General features: G+C 67.4%; 1 protein-coding gene across 2 annotated transcripts in view; it reads left to right on the forward strand.

Moving 5' to 3' along the window:
- Positions 1 to 7845: 7845 nt before the first annotated feature.
- Positions 7846 to 17496, forward strand: part of Unc13a (unc-13 homolog A) — a 41355-nt gene continuing 31704 nt past the window's right edge. For both annotated transcript variants that reach the window (XM_070008241.1, XM_070008242.1), the window contains exons 1-7: positions 7846 to 7992; positions 12583 to 12612; positions 12992 to 13091; positions 14423 to 14540; positions 15328 to 15451; positions 15880 to 15953; positions 16100 to 16154. In XM_070008241.1, the coding sequence (XP_069864342.1) occupies positions 7971 to 7992; positions 12583 to 12612; positions 12992 to 13091; positions 14423 to 14540; positions 15328 to 15451; positions 15880 to 15953; positions 16100 to 16154 (523 nt within the window). In that variant the 5' untranslated portion in view covers positions 7846 to 7970. The remainder of the gene's footprint in view (positions 7993 to 12582; positions 12613 to 12991; positions 13092 to 14422; positions 14541 to 15327; positions 15452 to 15879; positions 15954 to 16099; positions 16155 to 17496) is intronic.

Consider the following 17496-nt stretch of genomic DNA (forward strand, 5'->3'; position numbering starts at 1 on the left):
GGCGCCACCTCGCCGGCCCCGCCCCTTAAGGGGCCGCACCGGAAGCGCCGGGACCCTCCCGGAAGCCCCCTCCCTGCGTCCCTCTCCCCCCCCCCCCGCCACTCCCCACCCATCCATCCGTGCATCCGTCCCCTCATCAATCCACCCCTGCATTCACCAGTGACCTGTGGGTTGGAGCCGGGTTCCCGCCAGCCCAGGGACCCTTGCATGCTCCCAGCTTCCCCAGGCAGGGCAGCTTGGGCATTGAGGGATGTGTAGGAGTTTGCCAGGCATGGGTACTGGGGCAGGAGAAGTGAGGCGCTCCTTTCAGCCCTAAAGTTTTAAGGTCTTTTTCTGGTGGGGACGGGAGTAGAGTGAGGACCGCCTGCACAGCAGGCCCCCAGCCCCTCCGGGCCGGGCGTGGGCAGGCCCACGCGCGAACTCCGCACCTGCGTGTGCCAGTGCAGCTCACGACCCCTTGAGCACTGTGGGGGCCACTTCACACGGGCTGGGGAGGCCGGAAGGCTGGAGCCGCGGGTCCCCGCGGCCGGCCTCGGGAAGCAGGTGGGGATACGGAGACCTGTGCCTGCCCAGGCGGCCTCCCCTGGCTGGGGGAGGGGAGCATCTCCCCGGACCCCAAGAAGCGTCCCCACGGTCCTGGCCTGTGCCCCTCCCCGCCCCGGCTCAGGCCACCAGAGTCCAGCGAGGACACGATGGACCCCAGCCTGCCGCGCTCGGTCTCCGACCTTCTCCTGCTCAGTGGGGTCTGTGGGCAAGTCCTGCCCTCCACCCCCCTCCCCAGTTTTGTTTTCGTTCTTTGTCGATTGTGGGACTTGAACTCAGAGCCCAGGCCCTGTCCTGGACTCTTTTGCTCAAGGCTAGTGCTCTACCACTTTGAGGCACTTTCCAGTTTTGAGTGGTTAATGGGAGAGGAGTGTCACCGGGACTTATTTCCCTGGGCTGGCTTCGAACTGTGATCCTCAGATCTCAGCCTCCTGAATAGCCAGGATGACAGGCATGAGCCACCAGTGCCAGGCCGTTTTGTTCATTTTTTAAATAGCATTTTGTTTTTTACCCAGACCAGACAAGACAGTGCGTACCCCCACGCCTTCTTTCTTTGAGCTGGGATCTTCGGAACACTTTTGCCCAGGCCGGCCCAGAACTTCAGTGCTCCGAATGTCCATCTGTCAAGTCGCTGACAGCAATGAGCCACCATGTGCATCTTGTTCGTTTTTGACCAGGGAGAACTTCACAAAGGAACCCAGGCTGGCCTCGAAGTCTCCTCCTCCAGCCACAGCTTCCACAGCGGTGAGATCATAGGTGTGCACACTCAACAGCATACAATTCTTGGGGCTTGTAATGGTGCTCTGGCAGATAGATTTACCAGATGGCTCTCTGCGTGCACAGATGCCTGTCGATCTGGCCGGGGTCTTGTCGGGAGGGCAGATCGAATGCCAGGCCTCTTGCCAAATGTGTGGAATTTATTCCCGAATAAAGTCAACATCCTAGGGCCAGATGTGTGGCACCCAGCAATGCAAGGCCTTGGGTTCCATCCCCAGCACCAAAATACATACAACATACATACGTACATACACTGTACGCACACATGCCAGTCAGCTCCTGAATGTAACTACCCATCCGCCTATTTGTACTATTCCGTGTCCTTCTTGTATCTTCAAAGCAGACGGAGTAGCTAGCACTACAGACGGAAGCCCCTGGTGCCCGGCCTCGCGTGTTCTTTTGTTTCTTTGTGTTGTTTTAGAGGTTTGAAGAAGACAGTGGAGAGGCCAGATTAGGGTCCCTTGTGGGCTCCAGGGTTCAGATCCAAGCTCCGCCTGGCCTCCGCACACAGGCTGTGCGCTTTCTTTATTTTGTGTATTTTGGAGAGAGTCTGGTCTGGCCTCCATCTGTGATCCTCCCACTTCAGCCTCCCCTGTGCTGGGATTGCAGATGTTACCCAATGTTTTTGCTGTTCTGCTCTCTTTCAATCCTTGCCAGACGAAGAGATAGAATAACTGCAGAGCTTTGGCAGTCAGCTCCCTCGCCCTACCCTGTTCTGCCCGGCCCCAGCCCCTGCCCGGGCTGGGCCTCACCCAGGGCCGCCCAGGGGCGGCTGCGGCTCCCCGCGGGCCAGGCTGGGCCCTGGAGCCAGAGCTCCGCCCCTCGCCTCTACGGACCTGTCCTGTTCCACCTCTTCCTCTTTTCTCCCATTTTCACCATTCTGGCCAATCAGATTACTCCTTTCCATTATAGGCCAATCCGATGCCTTGGCTTGCTTGCGCTAGCGGCGGGGCCGGGCGGGGCGGGGCCGGGCGGGGCGGGGCTTCGCCAGGGGCGCTAAGAGGGTTTGCTGCGGGCTCCGTCAGCGCCCCGCGTCCAGCGGGCCCGCGGCCCCCGAGTCCCCGCGCCCCCCACCCCCTTGACCCCCGCGATCCCCCCGCCCCCCCGCACCCCGCGCACGCCCGCCCCCCTCTCCCGCGACCCCCGTGCCCCGCCCCCCGCCCCTCTCTCCCGCGACCCCCCGCCCCCTGTCCCCCTCCCCCCGCGACCCCCACGCCCCCCCCGCGACCCCCGTGCCCCGCCCCCCGCGCACCCCGGCCCCCCGCGCACCCCCGCCCCCCTCTCCCGCGACCCCCCAGCCCCCTCTCCCCCTCCCCCCGCGCACCCCGCGCCCCCCCCCGCGCACCCCCGCCCCCCTCTCCCGCGACCCCCCAGCCCCCTGTCCCCCTCCCCCCGCGACCCCGCGCCCCCCCCGCGCCCCCCCGCCCCCCTCTCCCGCGACCCCCCAGCCCCGTCCCCCTCCCCCCGCGACCCCCGCCCCCCCGCGACCCCCGCCCCCCCCCGCGACCCCCGCCCTCCCGCGATTCCCCGCGCCCCCCCCTCCGCGCCGCCTTTCCCCCGCACCCCGTCCCGGGACCGCCCCTCCCCCGCCGCGGTCCGGCGGCTGGTCATCCTTCTTGTTGGAAGGATGAGGACACGGCGCCACCTCCCCGGGAAAGGCGCGGGAGGACACAGCCTGCCAGCGGCCACTTTCTGACTTTCCTTTGTTTTTAGCTGTTGGTCGGTGGTGGTTCTCGAACCCTGGTCCTGGGCGCCGGCGCTCCACCGCTCGAGCCACTGCGCCGCTTCCGGCCCTCTGGTGGTTTATTGGGGTTAAGAGTCTCGGGGTCTCTCCTGCCCGGGCTGGCTTTGAACCTCGATCCTCAGAGCTCAGCCTCCCGAGTCGCTGGGGTGACAGGCCGGAGCCACGGCGCCCGGCTTTTCTGTTTGGTGGTTTGGGACCTGGGCCAACCCCAGGTACAGGGCTCACCCCCCCTCCGTGCTCCCCTCCCCCGTGCTCCCCCCCTCCCCCGTGCTCCCTCCTCCCCCGTGCTCCCCTCCCCCGTGCTCCCCCCTCCCCCGTGCTCCCCCATGCTCCCCTCCCCCGTGCTCCCCCCTCCCCCGTGCTCCCCCCCTCCCCCGTGCTCCCCCCTCTCCCATGCTTCCCCGTGCTCCCCTCCCCCGTGCTCCCCCGTGCTCCCCTCCCCCGTGCTCCCCCCTCCCCCGTGCTCCCCCATGCTCCCCTCCCCCGTGCTCCCCCCTCCCCCGTGCTCCCCCCCTCCCCCGTGCTCCCCCCTCTCCCATGCTCCCCCGTGCTCCCCTCCCCCGTGCTCCCCCGTGCTCCCCTCCCCCGTGCTCCCCCCCTCCCCCGTGCTCCCTCCTCCCCCGTGCTCCCCTCCCCCGTGCTCCCCCCTCCCCCGTGCTCCCCCATGCTCCCCTCCCCCGTGCTCCCCCCTCCCCCGTGCTCCCCCCTCCCCCGTGCTCCCCCCTCCCCCGTGCTCCCCCCTCCCCCATGCTCCCCCCTCCCCCGTGCTCCCCTCCCCCGTGCTCCCCTCCCCCGTGCTCCCCTCCCCCGTGCTCCCCCCTCCCCCGTGCTCCCCTCCCCCGTGCTCCCCCCTCCCCCGTGCTCCCCCCTCCCCCATGCTCCCCCCTCCCCCGTGCTCCCCCCTCCCCCGTGCTCCCCCCTCCCCCGTGCTCCCCTCCTCCGTGCTCCCCTCCCCCGTGCTCCCCTCCCCCGTGCTCCCCCCTCCCCCGTGCTCCCCCCTCCCCCGTGCTCCCCCCTCCCCCGTGCTCCCCCCTCCCCCGTGCTCCCCTCCCCCATGCTCCCCCCTCCCCCGTGCTCCCCCCTCCCCCGTGCTCCCCCCTCCCCCGTGCTCCCCCCTCCCCCATGCTCCCCCCTCCCCCGTGCTCCCCTCCCCCGTGCTCCCCCCTCCCCCGTGCTCCCCTCCCCCGTGCTCCCCCGTGCTCCCCTCCCCCGTGCTCCCCTCCCCGTGCTCTCCCGTGCTCCCCCTCCCCCATGCTCCCCCCTCCCCCATGCTCCCCCCTCCCCCGTGCTCCCCTCCCCCGTGCTCCCCCGTGCTCCCCTCCCCCATGCTCCCCCTCCCCCGTGCTCCCCCCTCCCCCGTGCTCCCCCCTCCCCCGTGCTCCCCCATGCTCCCCCATGCTCCCCCGTGCTCCCTCCTCCCCCGTGCTCCCTCCTCCCCCGTGCTCCCCCGTGCTCCCCTCCCCCATGCTCCCCCTCCCCCGTGCTCCCCCCTCCCCCGTGCTCCCCCCTCCCCCGTGCTCCCCCATGCTCCCCCATGCTCCCCCGTGCTCCCTCCTCCCCCGTGCTCCCTCCTCCCCCGTGCTCCCCCGTGCTCCCCTCCCCCGTGCTCCTCCCTCCCCCGTGCTCCCCTCCCCCGTGCTCCCCCCTCCCCCGTGCTCCCCTCCCCCGTGCTCCCCCGTGCTCCCCCTCCCCCGTGCTCCCCCGTGCTCCCCCTCCCCCGTGCTCCCCCTCCCCCGTGCTCCCCCCTCCCCCGTGCTCCCCTCCCCCGTGCTCCCCTCCCCCATGCTCCTCCCTCCCCCGTGCTCCCCTCCCCCATGCTCCCCCTCCCCCGTGCTCCCCCTCCCCCGTGCTCCCCCCTCCCCCGTGCTCCCCCCTCCCCCGTGCTCCCCTCCCCCGTGCTCCCCTCCCCCATGCTCCTCCCTCCCCCGTGCTCCCCTCCCCCATGCTCCCCCTCCCCCGTGCTCCCCCCCTCCCCCGTGCTCCCCCCTCCCCCGTGCTCCCCTCCCCCGTGCTCCCCTCCCCCGTGCTCCCCCATGCTCCCCCGTGCTCCCCCGTGCTCCCCCTCCCCCGTGCTCCCCCGTGCTCCCCCTCCCCCGTGCTCCCCCCTCCCCCGTGCTCCCCTCCCCCGTGCTCCCCTCCCCCATGCTCCTCCCTCCCCCGTGCTCCCCTCCCCCGTGCTCCCCCCTCCCCCGTGCTCCCCTCCCCCGTGCTCCTCCCTCCCCCGTGCTCCCCCCTCCCCCGTGCTCCCCCCTCCCCCGTGCTCCCCCGTGCTCCCCTCCCCCATGCTCCCCCCTCCCCCGTGCTCCCCTCCCCCATGCTCCCCCCTCCCCCGTGCTCCCCTCCCCCATGCTCCCCCCTCCCCCGTGCTCCCCCTCCCCCGTGCTCCCCTCCCCCGTGCTCCCCTCCCCATGCTCCCCCCTCCCCCGTGCTCCCCCTCCCCCGTGCTCCCCCCTCCCCCGTGCTCCCCTCCCCCGTGCTCCCCCTCCCCCGTGCTCCCCCTCCCCCGTGCTCCCCCTCCCCCGTGCTCCCCCCTCCCCCGTGCTCCCCTCCCCCGTGCTCCCCCGTGCTCCCCTCCCCCGTGCTCCCCCGTGCTCCCCTCCCCCGTGCTCCCCTCCCCCAGCTCCAACCCCTGTTCTTCCCCCCTCCTCCACCCCTCAGTACTCAGTACCCCTGTATGCAGGCGCCCGCTGGGGTCTGGGGAGGGCACCTGGGCCTGGCTGGAGCCCACGGCCTGGCCGCAGCTGCTGCCCTGTCCCGGCCTGCTTCCTGAAGGGTTAAAGTTTTGAGGCAGTGACCACTTGCTGCTTGTTTCTAGCAGAGCAACACGTGGTGGTGATCCAAACACCTGGCTGGCTGGTGCCTTGATAACCCCTGCGAATCCTTAGCTCGGGCTCTCCTCCCTGTCGGAGTGTAGGTCCTTAGCTCGGGCTCTCCTCCCTGTCGGAGTGTAGGACGAGGCCCACGAGGCCCGGCCCGTCTAAATAAAACCTAAAACAGCTGTAGAGTCTGACTCTCGGTGGTCTTCTTGGTGTGGGTCCTGCGACCTAGGCACACTTCTCTGTCCCCCATGTATCTCACCTGGCCGCCTCTCTCCAGGCCTGGCTCCCCTGCTCCCCCCCCCCTGCGGGCCTCTCGGGGACCCTGTGTTCTGGCAATTTCCTTGGCTTCCGTGTTTGATGCCAGGGACTGGCAGGATCTGTGTGGCAAAGCTTTGTTCCCAGGCTCCAGATGGTGCCAACAGTCTGTTGAACAAACTGGGTGACATGTCCTCCCCTTCATGTCGGAACCCCCAGATCCCCCCCCAAGGCCCACAGAGCAGGGCCTGGGGGAGGGGCCTCTTCCCTAAGCCAGCTGCTCTCCCTGGGGACCCATCAGACTGGCGATAGAAGTCGGAGGGGAGGGTGTGAGTAGGAGTGCGTCCAACTCTCCCCCATTGTCTCACTCAAAAATTTTCACTTAGGGGCCGGCACCAGTGGCTCACGCCTGTCATCGCAGATGCTCAGGAGACTGAGATCTGAGGATCTCGGTTCAAAGCCAGCTTGGGCAGGAAAGTCTGTGAGGGTCTTATCTCCAAGGAATCACCAGAAAACCAGAAGTGGTGCTGTGGCTCAAGTGCTAAAGCACTAGCCGTGAGCTGAAGAGTTGAGGGACAGCGCCCAGGCCCCAAGTTCAAGTCCCATGACAGACCAAAAGAAAATTATCTTAGGGGTCCCACAAAGTGAACAAAATGAAAAAGTCAATACCTCTATCCCAGAGCTGGTGACTCACACCTGCAATCCTAGCTATTCAGAAAGTTAAGATCTGAGGATGGTAGTTCAAAGCCACTGAGGCAGAAAAGCCCAGGAGTCCCATCTACAATTAATCACTGTAAAATCCAGAAATGCACTGCTGCTCAAGTGGTAGAGTGCTAGGCTTGAGCCAGGAGCTTAGGGACAGAGCCCAGGCCCAGAGTTCAAGCCCCAGGATCACCAAAAAGAAAGGCCATTTGACCGGAAAAGGTCACGGGGCCCCTGCTTACTAAATAGGTGTTGTACCACAGAGCCATGCACCCAGCCTGGCTTTTGCTGGTTAATTGGAGATGGAGCCTCAAGGATTTTCTTTGCCTGGCTGACTTACGCCTTGATCGTCCAGATCTCAGCCTCCTGAGTAGCAATTTTGTCCTTGGGAGACAGTCCTGCTGGCAGCTCAGGCTGGCCTGGGTCTCCTGCCCTCCCGTGTCCATCTCCCCAGCCTGGGATCGCAGGTGTGGCCTCCACCCAGGACGGCCCTGGCATTCTCGATGCTTCTCCACGCGGCGGACACCGGTATATGGGACTCAGCCTCTGCTACCATTCTAGGTCTCCAGACTCAGAGCGCCTTGGTTTGTAGGGTGAGGCTGAGGCCCTCACGTGGCCCTGGCCTGCCAGAAGAGATGGGGTGGGGTGGGGGGTCCAAAGAGGTGGAAGAAAGACGGGGTGCTGGACATGGGAAAGGCTCCGTGGAGGAGGGGCTCGGGCCTGGCTGTGGTTGGATGCACTTAGGGGTGGCTTGGAGGGAGTCAGGGGCGGCCGAGAGCGACCTAGGGGGGATCCCCGCTGCCGGGAGGGAGGTGGGGCCAGGCCCCCGCAGAACCCCACGCACCCGAAGGGCCTAGGAGGGAGCTCAGGGGCGGGGCCACGCGACACTGCCGCGCCGACGCGCCCGCCCCGCCTGCCGCAGAAGCCACGCCCACCGGCGAGGTCCCGCCCACCGCGGCGCGTCGGCCCCGCCCCGCTGCGTCGGGCGCTGTCCGCGCCCGGGTGCTGAACCAAGATGGCAGGCGACGGCCGGGCCCCGGCGTGAGCGCTGCGCGGTGTCCCGGCCCCGCGGCCGCTGACCGCCCCTCGGAGCCGGCCGCGCCCAGGCCGCCGCGGCCCGGCAGGGCGACATGTCTCTGCTCTGCGTCGGAGGTAGGGGCGGCGCGGGGCTAGCGGATGCGGCCGGGCGCCCGGGGCATCGAGCGCGCCGCGGGCTTGGCGGGTCGCCGGGGTCCTGTCGGGGCCGTGGGCGCGCGGCGGGGAGCGGGGCCTCGGCCGGAGGCGCGGGGCCGGGCGGCTGGGGCGACCCCGGGGGGGGGTCGGGTGCGGGGACGGGGAGCGGGCGCGGGGAGGGTCCCACGCCGGGACCGGAGAGCCGGAGCGCGGGGAGCCTGGGCGCGGAGCCCACTCGTGGCGGCCCGGAGCGCGGCCCGCGGCGTGGCGGGAGCCGACCCCGCGGCGGAGCGGAGTCCCCGCGCGCCCGCCGCGGCTGCGGGGAGGGCGCGGACGTGGGGCGCCGCTATTTTGGGGCCCGCACGCCATCTGCGCCGAAGCCCACGCCCAGCCCCGCGCTCGGCGCCGGGGGCGGGGAGCGCGCGGACCCTCCGCCCTGGCGGCTGGGCGCGGGGCGCTCCGCCGGCGAGCGCGGGGCTCGGGGCGGCCGGCGGCCCCGGTGGCGGCCCTCGCGCAGGGCGGGGGTCCGGCCCGGCCCGTCCACCCCGGGCCGGGTGGGGGTGGGGTGTGTCACCGAGCCCGGCGGTGCGCCTGCGGGAGGCCGCGCGCGCGTGTGTGCGGGACCGCACGCGTGCGTGCGCCGCGGGGCGCGGGACGGACTGGTCCCGCGCCGGGCCCGCCCCCGCGGCCCCTCCCCCGCTCCATTCACAAACCCAGCCCCGCCCGCTCCCCGCGCTCCCCGCGCTCCCCGGGGCCGGGCGCCGCGCCGCGTGGACGCGGCTGGTCTTAAAGGGCCAGCGGCCGGGTCCTCAGAGCCGCTGGTCGCCCGGCTGGGGTGGCGGGAGGAGGGTCCCGGGCGCGAAGGCCGGCCGTCAGGTCTGGAGCGAGGCGCGGGAGAGCCGAGCCCCGGGCACCCGGTGGAGTAGCGGAGGGGGCGCCTCCCCTCGCTCAGGCCTCGGGGCCTGCGCCCGGGAGGAGGGGGCTCCGAGCCCCGGGCCGCTGCGCGGCTCCCGCAGCCCGGCGTCTCCGGCGGGCTCGCGCGGGTGGGGTGCGGGGGGGGACACGCAGGGGTGACACCTCACCTCCAGCTCTGACGCAAACCGGAGGCTCGGCTGCGGGGGCGGTGGGGGGGCAGCCGAGGGCGATGCTTCCAGAAAGAGCCGCCGGGCGCAGGGCAGTGGGTTCGCCCCCAGCGGCTGCAGCAAGGAGGGGAGAGGCCAGGGAAGGATGCGGGCCGACCCTGACCCCCGCCCCCCAGCCCCGCAACCTGGCGAGCCCGCGGCTGCCGACCCGCCTGGCCCTCCGGCCTTCCCAGCGGGGTCGCGCCCGCAGCGCGCCGGGGCCTGGGAAGCAGAGACCCGGGGCGCGTGTTTATCGAGGGGGCCCGAAGGAGGACGCGGGTCCCCAGCCGGCCCCCCTCCCCGGGCGCGGGCTGTCCCGCGCCTGCAGCCGCGGTTTCCTGAGCGGCCGCCGCCGGTGCCAGACCCGAGGCGAAGCGGCCGCGTGGGCCGTGGGCTCCTGGGGCGCGCTGCCCGCTCGCGGGAGCCAGGACCCTCGTTCCCGGCCCGGCCCGCGCGCAGAGCCCGAGGCGTCCCTCACCTCGGGACCCGCCCCAGGCCGAGGGGGCCCCCTGCCACCCGCAGGCCCCGGGATCGGGGTCCCTGCAGCTAGGACTCAGGGTCACCGAGATGCGAAACAGCCCCGCCACACATTGAAACCGGCCGTCCCGAGGGGACGGTGGTCGCCGTGGGCCGCGCCGCGGGCGGGAGCGGGACGGCGGGAAGAGGGGAGCGCACGGGCGCCGGCCCCGGCCGCGCCGCCGCCTCCGCCGCGCCGCCAGGCCCCGCCCCGCGCCGCCCCGCCCCGCGCCGCCCCGCCCCGCGACGCCCCGCCCCCGCGTGACGTCAGTCCTCCGGCCCCGGCGTATAAATAGCTTCGCGCCCCGCCGCCCCAAGCCCTGGGCAAGGCGGCGCTTCCCTTCCCGGACCGGCTCCTGCCGGAGGCGGTGCTGAGGGGCCCGGCTGGAGCGGGGAGGGAGGCCGCGCCCCCTCAGACCCGACCGCCCTCCCTCAGACCCCCCTCCCCTCCCCTCAGACCCCGCCTCCCCTCAGCCCTCCCCTCCCCTCAGACCCCGCCTCCCCTCAGCCCTCCCCTCCCCTCAGACCCCGCCTCCCCTCAGCCCTCCCCTCCCCTCAGACCCCCCTCCCCTCAGACCTCCCCTCCCCTCAGACCCCCCTCCCCTCCCCTCAGACCCCGCCTCCCCTCAGCCCTCCCCTCCCCTCAGACCCCCCTCCCCTCAGACCCCCCTCCCCTCAGACCCCCCCTCCCCTCAGACCTCCCCTCCCCTCAGACCCCCCCTCCCCTCAGACCCCCCACCCTCAGACCCCCCTCTCCTCCCCTCAGACCCCCTCCCCTCCCCTCAGACCCCCTCCCCTCCCCTCAGCCCTCCCCTCAGCCCTCCCCTCCCCTCAGCCCTCCCCTCCCCTCAGACCTCCCCTCCCCTCAGCCCTCCCCTCCCCTCAGACCCCCCCTCCCCTCAGACCCCCCTCCCCTCAGCCCTCCCCTCCCCTCAGACCTCCCCTCCCCTCAGACCCCCCCTCCCCTCAGACCCCCCCTCCCCTCAGACCCCCCTCCCCTCAGACCTCCCCTCCCCTCAGACCTCCCCTCCCCTCAGCCCTCCCCTCCCCTCAGACCCCCCCTCCCCTCAGACCCCCCTCCCCTCAGCCCTCCCCTCCCCTCAGACCTCCCCTCCCCTCAGACCCCCCTCCCCTCAGACCCCCTCCCCTCCCCTCAGCCCTCCCCTCAGCCCTCCCCTCCCCTCAGCCCTCCCCTCCCCTCAGACCCCCCTCCCCTCCCCTCAGACCTCCCCTCCCCTCAGCCCTCCCCTCCCCTCAGCCCTCCCCTCCCCTCAGACCCCCCCCTCCCCTCAGACCCCGCCTCCCCTCAGCCCTCCCCTCCCCTCAGACCCCACCTCCCCTCAGCCCTCCCCTCCCCTCAGACCCCACCTCCCCTCAGACTTCCCCTCCCCTCCCCTCAGCCCTCCCCTCCCCTCAGCCCTCCCCTCCCCTCAGCCCTCCCCTCCCCTCAGACCCCACCTCCCCTCAGCCCTCCCCTCCCCTCAGACCCCCCTTCCCCTCAGACTCCACCTCCCCTCAGCCCTCCCCTCCCCTCAGACCTCCCCACCTCCCCTCAGCCCTCCCCTCCCCTCAGCCCTCCCCTCCCCTCAGCCCTCCCCTCCTCTCAGACCCCCCCTCCCCTCAGACCCCACCTCCCCTCCTCTCAGACCTTCCTCAGATCTCCTAGCCCCTGGGTTACTTCCCCCCCCCATCCTTTCTAAGGCCCTCTCTTCTGATTCTCCTAATTTTGTTCCCTGAGCCCACCTGAGGGTAGAGCCTTGGGCAGGTCTCCTGTTGCCTGTGTACCCCAAATGAGGAAAGAAGGAGGAGGGAAGGGGGTATGGGGAGGACACCCCTGAGGAGCAGTGTCTAGGGAGACACAGTGTGCTGTGGAAGGACTCTCCCCACGCTCCCTCCTTGACTGCCCAGTGGTGGGCATGGCATTTAAAGCCTGGGTGTTCTGGGGAGCATTGCCATTATCCTAGTATCTCACACATGCCTCTGTGAATTCCCGCGTGTGTGCGTGTGTACACACGTGTGTGCATGCCCAGTGTCACTGGGATGAAATGTTGACTGACACGCATTTAGAGCCTCCAGCGTCCCCTGGGAACCGGAGCTGGTCTTCATGGGCTGCAGTCAGGTGCTTTTGTGAGCAGGGCGATGGGTCAGGGATGAAACTGGGCCTTCTCCCCTTGGGCAGAGCTCTGACCCAGGGTGCTGCCCCTCACCTCAGCGTGCACCCACTCTGTGTGTGTCCCCTGGACCTGTCTCCTTCCTTGTTCCTGGGAGCCTGAGCAGGGACGGGGCAGACCCCGGCTTGGGGCCACTCTGGTGGCCTCCGGCCCCATGTGCACACATCAGACATCGCCAACACCCACAGGGCATTTGCCTTGGATGGCGGCGGCAGCGGCGGGGGGGGGGGGCGCGCGAGAGGGAGAGGGGGGTAGAGGAGGGTGTGCTGGTGGAGAGGGTCTGGTGTGGCCGCAGGGGTGGTACCAGGAAAACTTCCAGGAGATCCAGCACTGGGAGGAACTTGGTGCCAACATGTGAACAGCTTCCAGCCAGTCCTTGCCTAGTGTTCTGTCCCACATTTTAGTTCTGAGCTCCAAGCCCCAGCATTTGGGAGGACAACTGAACCACACAATTGAGGGAGAGATGCCCAGGACACTCATTTGAGGGGAGCATGGGGGTCTAGGGGTGACGGCTCCCCAGGTCCAATTTTCTTCTGCCTTGGGGGGCTGGGTTCATCTGTCTGATGGCTTCTTCTTTCCCTTTTTCCCCTCCTCCTTCCCATCTCTCCTGTTTCTTCCCAACTTTCCCTGTCTTGTGTTGTCTGCTCTCCTCTACATCTCCCAACTCTGCCTCTACTCCGTCTCTGTCACGGTCTGTGTGTCTCCCTCTTTCTCTGTCTTCCCGTCTCGTCTCCCTTCCCTATTTCTGTCTCTCTCCACAGTCAAAAAAGCCAAGTTTGATGGTGCTCAAGGTAAGTGGCCTCTTTCTGCCCTGTCTCTGCACCTGTCTGTCTGTCTCTTAGGGAGGTCAGGAGGGTCCTGGACCTCTGAGTCCACTGGGCCTGCGGAGGGGATGTGGGGGCTGAACAAGGCCTGGCATTGGGCGGGATCCAGAGGCTTTGTGTGGTCTCCTGTCCTCTGCCCCTGGTGGCCTCGCCAATGGCAACCTGTTAGGCACAGGGCTTTTGTTTTTCCTTTAAAATTTTATTTTCTGCTCTACTGGGCTCAGACCTAGTCACCTGAGCATCCGGGACCACAGTTCCCAGTGTGGATGCTGGTGGTGGGGTCAGCTGGGACAGGGAACCCAAGGCTAGGCACTAACACTGGCCCTGCCCGCTGTCCCCACCACAGAGAAGTTCAACACATACGTGACGCTAAAGGTGCAGAACGTGAAGAGCACCACCATTGCTGTGCGTGGAAGCCAGCCCAGCTGGGAGCAAGACTTCATGTTGTGAGCCTCCCCTCCCCTCGCCCCTACTATCCACTACCTCCACTCGCAAGGCAGCAGGGGTGGGGGGTATTTTGAAAACTGCAAATCACACCCTCTCCCTCCTGTGTTCCAAACTCGTCTCTGTCTTGTCAACCTCGGGATAAAAGCCACACTCCTCCCTGTGTCTCTGCCAGTTCCTTCCTCTCCTTGGCTCAGCCCCAGGTCCCTGCAGCATGCTACGCCGCCCCCCATCCTCCACTGCCCATGCTGGGCTGCCCCGCCAGGCTGCTTCCTGGGGGCTCCTAGGGCCTTGACCTGGGTGCCGCAGCCCCCCTCCCCCAGAGCCCTGATCCCTGGTGTCTCCAGGACTGCCACACTTTGAGCCCCAGGAGGGTGGGCTGGGAAGCTTCTGTCCCCTTGGTATGGGCCAGGCCATGTGGTCTGGCAACAGTAGCTGAACAGCAAATAGTTGAGGAATGAATGAACCCATGACCTGTGTCCGGGCGTCCGCCTGGAGCCATGAAGGGCCACAGGGGCCCTGGTTTGGTTTACAAAGGCACCTTGGTCCCACAGCTGCAGATGATGGCTGTGACAGTGTGTGGGGAGTGGGGTAGTCCCATACTGCAGATGAGGACAGGGAAGCCCAGAGAGGCAGAGTCACTGTTGAGTGACACACAGCCCCACAACCCTAGCCCCAACATCATGTTACATTCCCTCCCCCGGCCGTGCACTTTGGGGTGAGGCTCCAGGGAGGCAGGTGTGCAATTGGGACTTGATTGGACTCAGCATTGGAAAGGTACCCCAAGGGCCTCATCTTGGGGTACCAGGGAACTATAGCATCTTCCACACATTCTCCTGTCAGGGTCTGAGGGTCCCAAGATCCTTATCAGGATGGAAGTCCTCTTTCCTCACAACTTCTTTTTTTTGGGGGGGAGGGGGGTCCAGTAGTGGGGCTTGAACTCTGGGCCTGGGCGCTGTCCCTCAGCTCTTCAGCTCAAGGCTAGTGCTCTACCACTTGAGCCACAGCGCCACTTTTTGCTTATGTGGTGCTGAGGAATCGAACCCAGGGCCTCAGGCATGCAAGGCAAGCGCTCTACCACTGAGCCACCTTCCCAGCCCTTTCCTCACAACTTCTGATCCTTCTGTGATGCTCTAAGCTTCTTCCTTCCCTCTCAGACCTCCACTTCCCCTCTATAGGGCAAGAGCCCTGTGTTTGTTAGTTGTTTCCTGCCTCAGGTGCCTCAAGGCCTGGGGTTGGTTACAGGAGGCTGTGTGTCCTCAGGTGAGTGAATGAACCTCTCTGAGCCTCCATGCCCTCCCATTCCTCTGATACCCAGTTCCTCTGTCCTTAGTGAGATCAACCGCCTGGACTTGGGGCTGACTGTGGAGGTGTGGAACAAGGGCCTCATCTGGGACACCATGGTGGGCACTGTGTGGATCCCACTGCGGACCATCCGCCAGTCCAACGAGGTGGGTGTGGTGGGCAGAGGGTGGGGAGGGAGGTCCTGGGCCAGGCAGGGTGCTCCTCCCCACAGCCTCCTTGAACATCTGAGGTGTCCCGAAGGGCTTGAGCCCCTTTCCCCTTGTTATCCTGTCTTGTCTCCGCCCAGGACTGGCGCCTTTTAGCCTAAAGATACTTGTAGTTACAGCTGCATTCCAGCCAGGGGAAGATAGCAGAAGAGGGCTAACCCTCTCAGCTAAAGCCTGAGCAGAAGCTGCTCACTGAGCTCTCCTCAGTCCCCTGTGCTGGGCCTGACCTCACGGGGCTGGGGTGCCCTGCCCGCCGGGATGGTGAGCTACTTTGGGACTAATAGGCATCACCAGCCCTGCCAGGTATGGAGGAGGTGCAGAGAGACTTACCTTGGGGCCACAGTGCCTTCCATGTTTGGATTATTGAAGGAATGAAGTCAGGGAGGAGACTGCTAAAGTCTGGAGGGTCCCCCCAGCTTCCGAGGGCAGACCCCAGACTCTACCCATCATTTCTACTTGGAGATGAAGGCTCCTGCCTGCTCGCAGGGGCTCCCTCTCCCGTGCACCCCCTAGCTGGAAGGGGCTGGGAAGTCAGGGGCCAGAGCCCCTGGACGTGGTGGGGGTGGCGTGTGAGGCTGAGGCCTGGCCAGTCCCGAGGGCCTGTCCTTAGTGTTCCTCTCTGGGCCTCAGTTTCCTCGTGCGCCCTGGGGGGGTGGTGAGGGGCGGCAGGGGGCACCGTGGTGCCTGGGCCCTGCCCGGCCCTGAGTGGCCTCCCTTCCCCATGTAGGAGGGCCCCGGAGAGTGGCTGACACTGGACTCCCAGGTCATCATGGCCGACAACGAGATCTGCGGCACCAAGGACCCCACCTGCCACTGCATCCTGCTGGACACGCGCTTCGAGCTGCCCCTGGGTGCGGCAGCCTGGCCCGGGAGGGTGGGTGGGGCCTCGCACCTTCCCTCCAGCCCGTCTGAAGCTGGGGCTCCCCCACACTGAGCCCACAGCACAGGGCACATCTGAGCCTCCTGGCTGGTCCTGGAACGTTTCGGGGTGGGACAGGAGGGACCACAACAGAATGATGAGAGAGACAAAAAGACGACATGAGAGACAAAGCAGCAAAGACAGATGAGAGACAGCACAGAAAACAGACGAGAGAGCCACAATGACAAGAGTCAGACAGTGACAGAGACGGGAGAGCAGCAAGAGATTAGAGAAGGCCGAGTGGCACAGACATGCCCAGGTCCCCTTTCTAGAAGCCTGCGTGGTCTTTCCAGGGCCTGCCGGGTTAGGGTTAGGCCGCCCTGTCCGCGCCTGGCTGTGACCGAGTGGCTCTGCTTGCAGACATCCCGGAGGAGGAGGCGCGCTACTGGGCCAAGAAGCTGGAGCAGCTGAACGCCATGCGGGACCAGGACGAGGCACGGCATCCGGCCCCTGCCTCTGCCACTGCCCTGCCCCTGCCTCTCTCCTGTCTGCTTCCATCTTTCTGTCCCATGGGGAGGGGGGCTGGGAGGCAGGCGGCACAGACCACACTGCCCGATCCTAACGCTGTCCATCTCCACAGTACCCGTTCCGGGATGAGCCCGACAAGCCCCTGCCCGTGCCCAGCAGCCAATGCTGTGAGTGTCCCTTGTCCGCTCTCTCCACCACCACCCTGTCCGGCACCTGCAGAGAGTGCTGGTGTCTCTCTCTGAAATGGAGCCCACGGTGGCCCCCACTCTGAGGGATGTGGGAAGTGTCCCTGGGGCCCCGCAGGGGCACGGACACCAGTATGTAGGCCAGTGGGTCCATTGGTCACCCGGTGCATGGGGGCCCAGCGGGCATTCAGCAAACCCACGGGGCCACCCAGATCCCAGGCCACCCTGGGCCAGGCAGTGGGGTCAGCACTGGTTCCAGCACCTCACACCTGCAGGCCCCTCCTCTTTCTCAGATGAAGCCCAGCAGTGGGAGACGTGACATGCTCAAGGTCACACAGTTGACAAGCAGCAGAGCCAGGAGTTGAATGCAGGTCTGAGGAACCCTATGGTTTCTCTTCCTATTACACCAAGTCTGTTAGTATCATGACAGTTACTGAGCCGGCCGCTGGCCCCGGGCTGCCCTAACCCCCAGGCTGTACCGTCTTCAGTCTGTCTCCTGACTCGCTGGGACCACGGGTGCCAGGGTGTCCGGCGGCCCTCTGTCTCCTGGTCATGGTAGTGGCTGTGTCCCTCTGCCTGTCCCCCTTGGCTTTGGACAGAGGCCCCTGCACCAGGATGTCCCTGTCCTCAGGGTAGGGACCAAATGACAACACAGCCCTGGGCGGAGGCCCTGTCACACCCACCTCCTCCTCAGCTCCCTGCCAGCTCCCCGGCTCCCCCAGGGGCCCAGGACCGTGGGGCACAGCCTGGAGGGGGGTAGGCCATGCAGCTGGTTCCCACCTTGACGTTGGGGTACCATTGAGAAGGTACCTGGTGTCCCCTGCCTGGGGACAGGGCCAGGCGGTGTGGGAGGGAGCAGAGGCACAAAGCCAGGAGACTTTCAGTTGGGAAATGGAGGCACTGCCTTGCTGTGTGCTGGTTGCTGAGTGTACACAGAAGAGCACTGTGGCTGTTGCCTAGAGGAAGCAGCTGAGGGTTAGAAAAGGCAGGACTCAGCGCAGAGAAATTTCCAGAGGCTGGATGGAGGCGGAGCATGGTTTCTCTTCTTGGCCTGCAGCTGGGGCTGTGTGACTTTGGGCTGCTCACTGGGCCCCCTCTCTGAGCTCAGCCCTGATGAGGAACAAGTGTGGTTTCTCTTTTGACTTTTTCCATCCATGAGCAGGAGTAGAAGGAGGTCTCATAGTCCTGGGTCTCAGTTCCCATTTGCTACTTCCTGGCGTACTCCTCAGAGGGGCTGAACAGTGGGGACCCTGCTTCCTCCTGTGGGGGACAGCATAGGACACCAGGGACCCCACCCCAGGGCCTGGGCAGCGGGGGGGAGTGA

This window comes from Dipodomys merriami, unplaced genomic scaffold, assembly GCF_024711535.1.
Source record: "Dipodomys merriami isolate MVZ:Mamm:240054 unplaced genomic scaffold, mDipMer1.0.p SCAF_70, whole genome shotgun sequence".
Taxonomy (NCBI): domain Eukaryota; kingdom Metazoa; phylum Chordata; class Mammalia; order Rodentia; family Heteromyidae; genus Dipodomys; species Dipodomys merriami.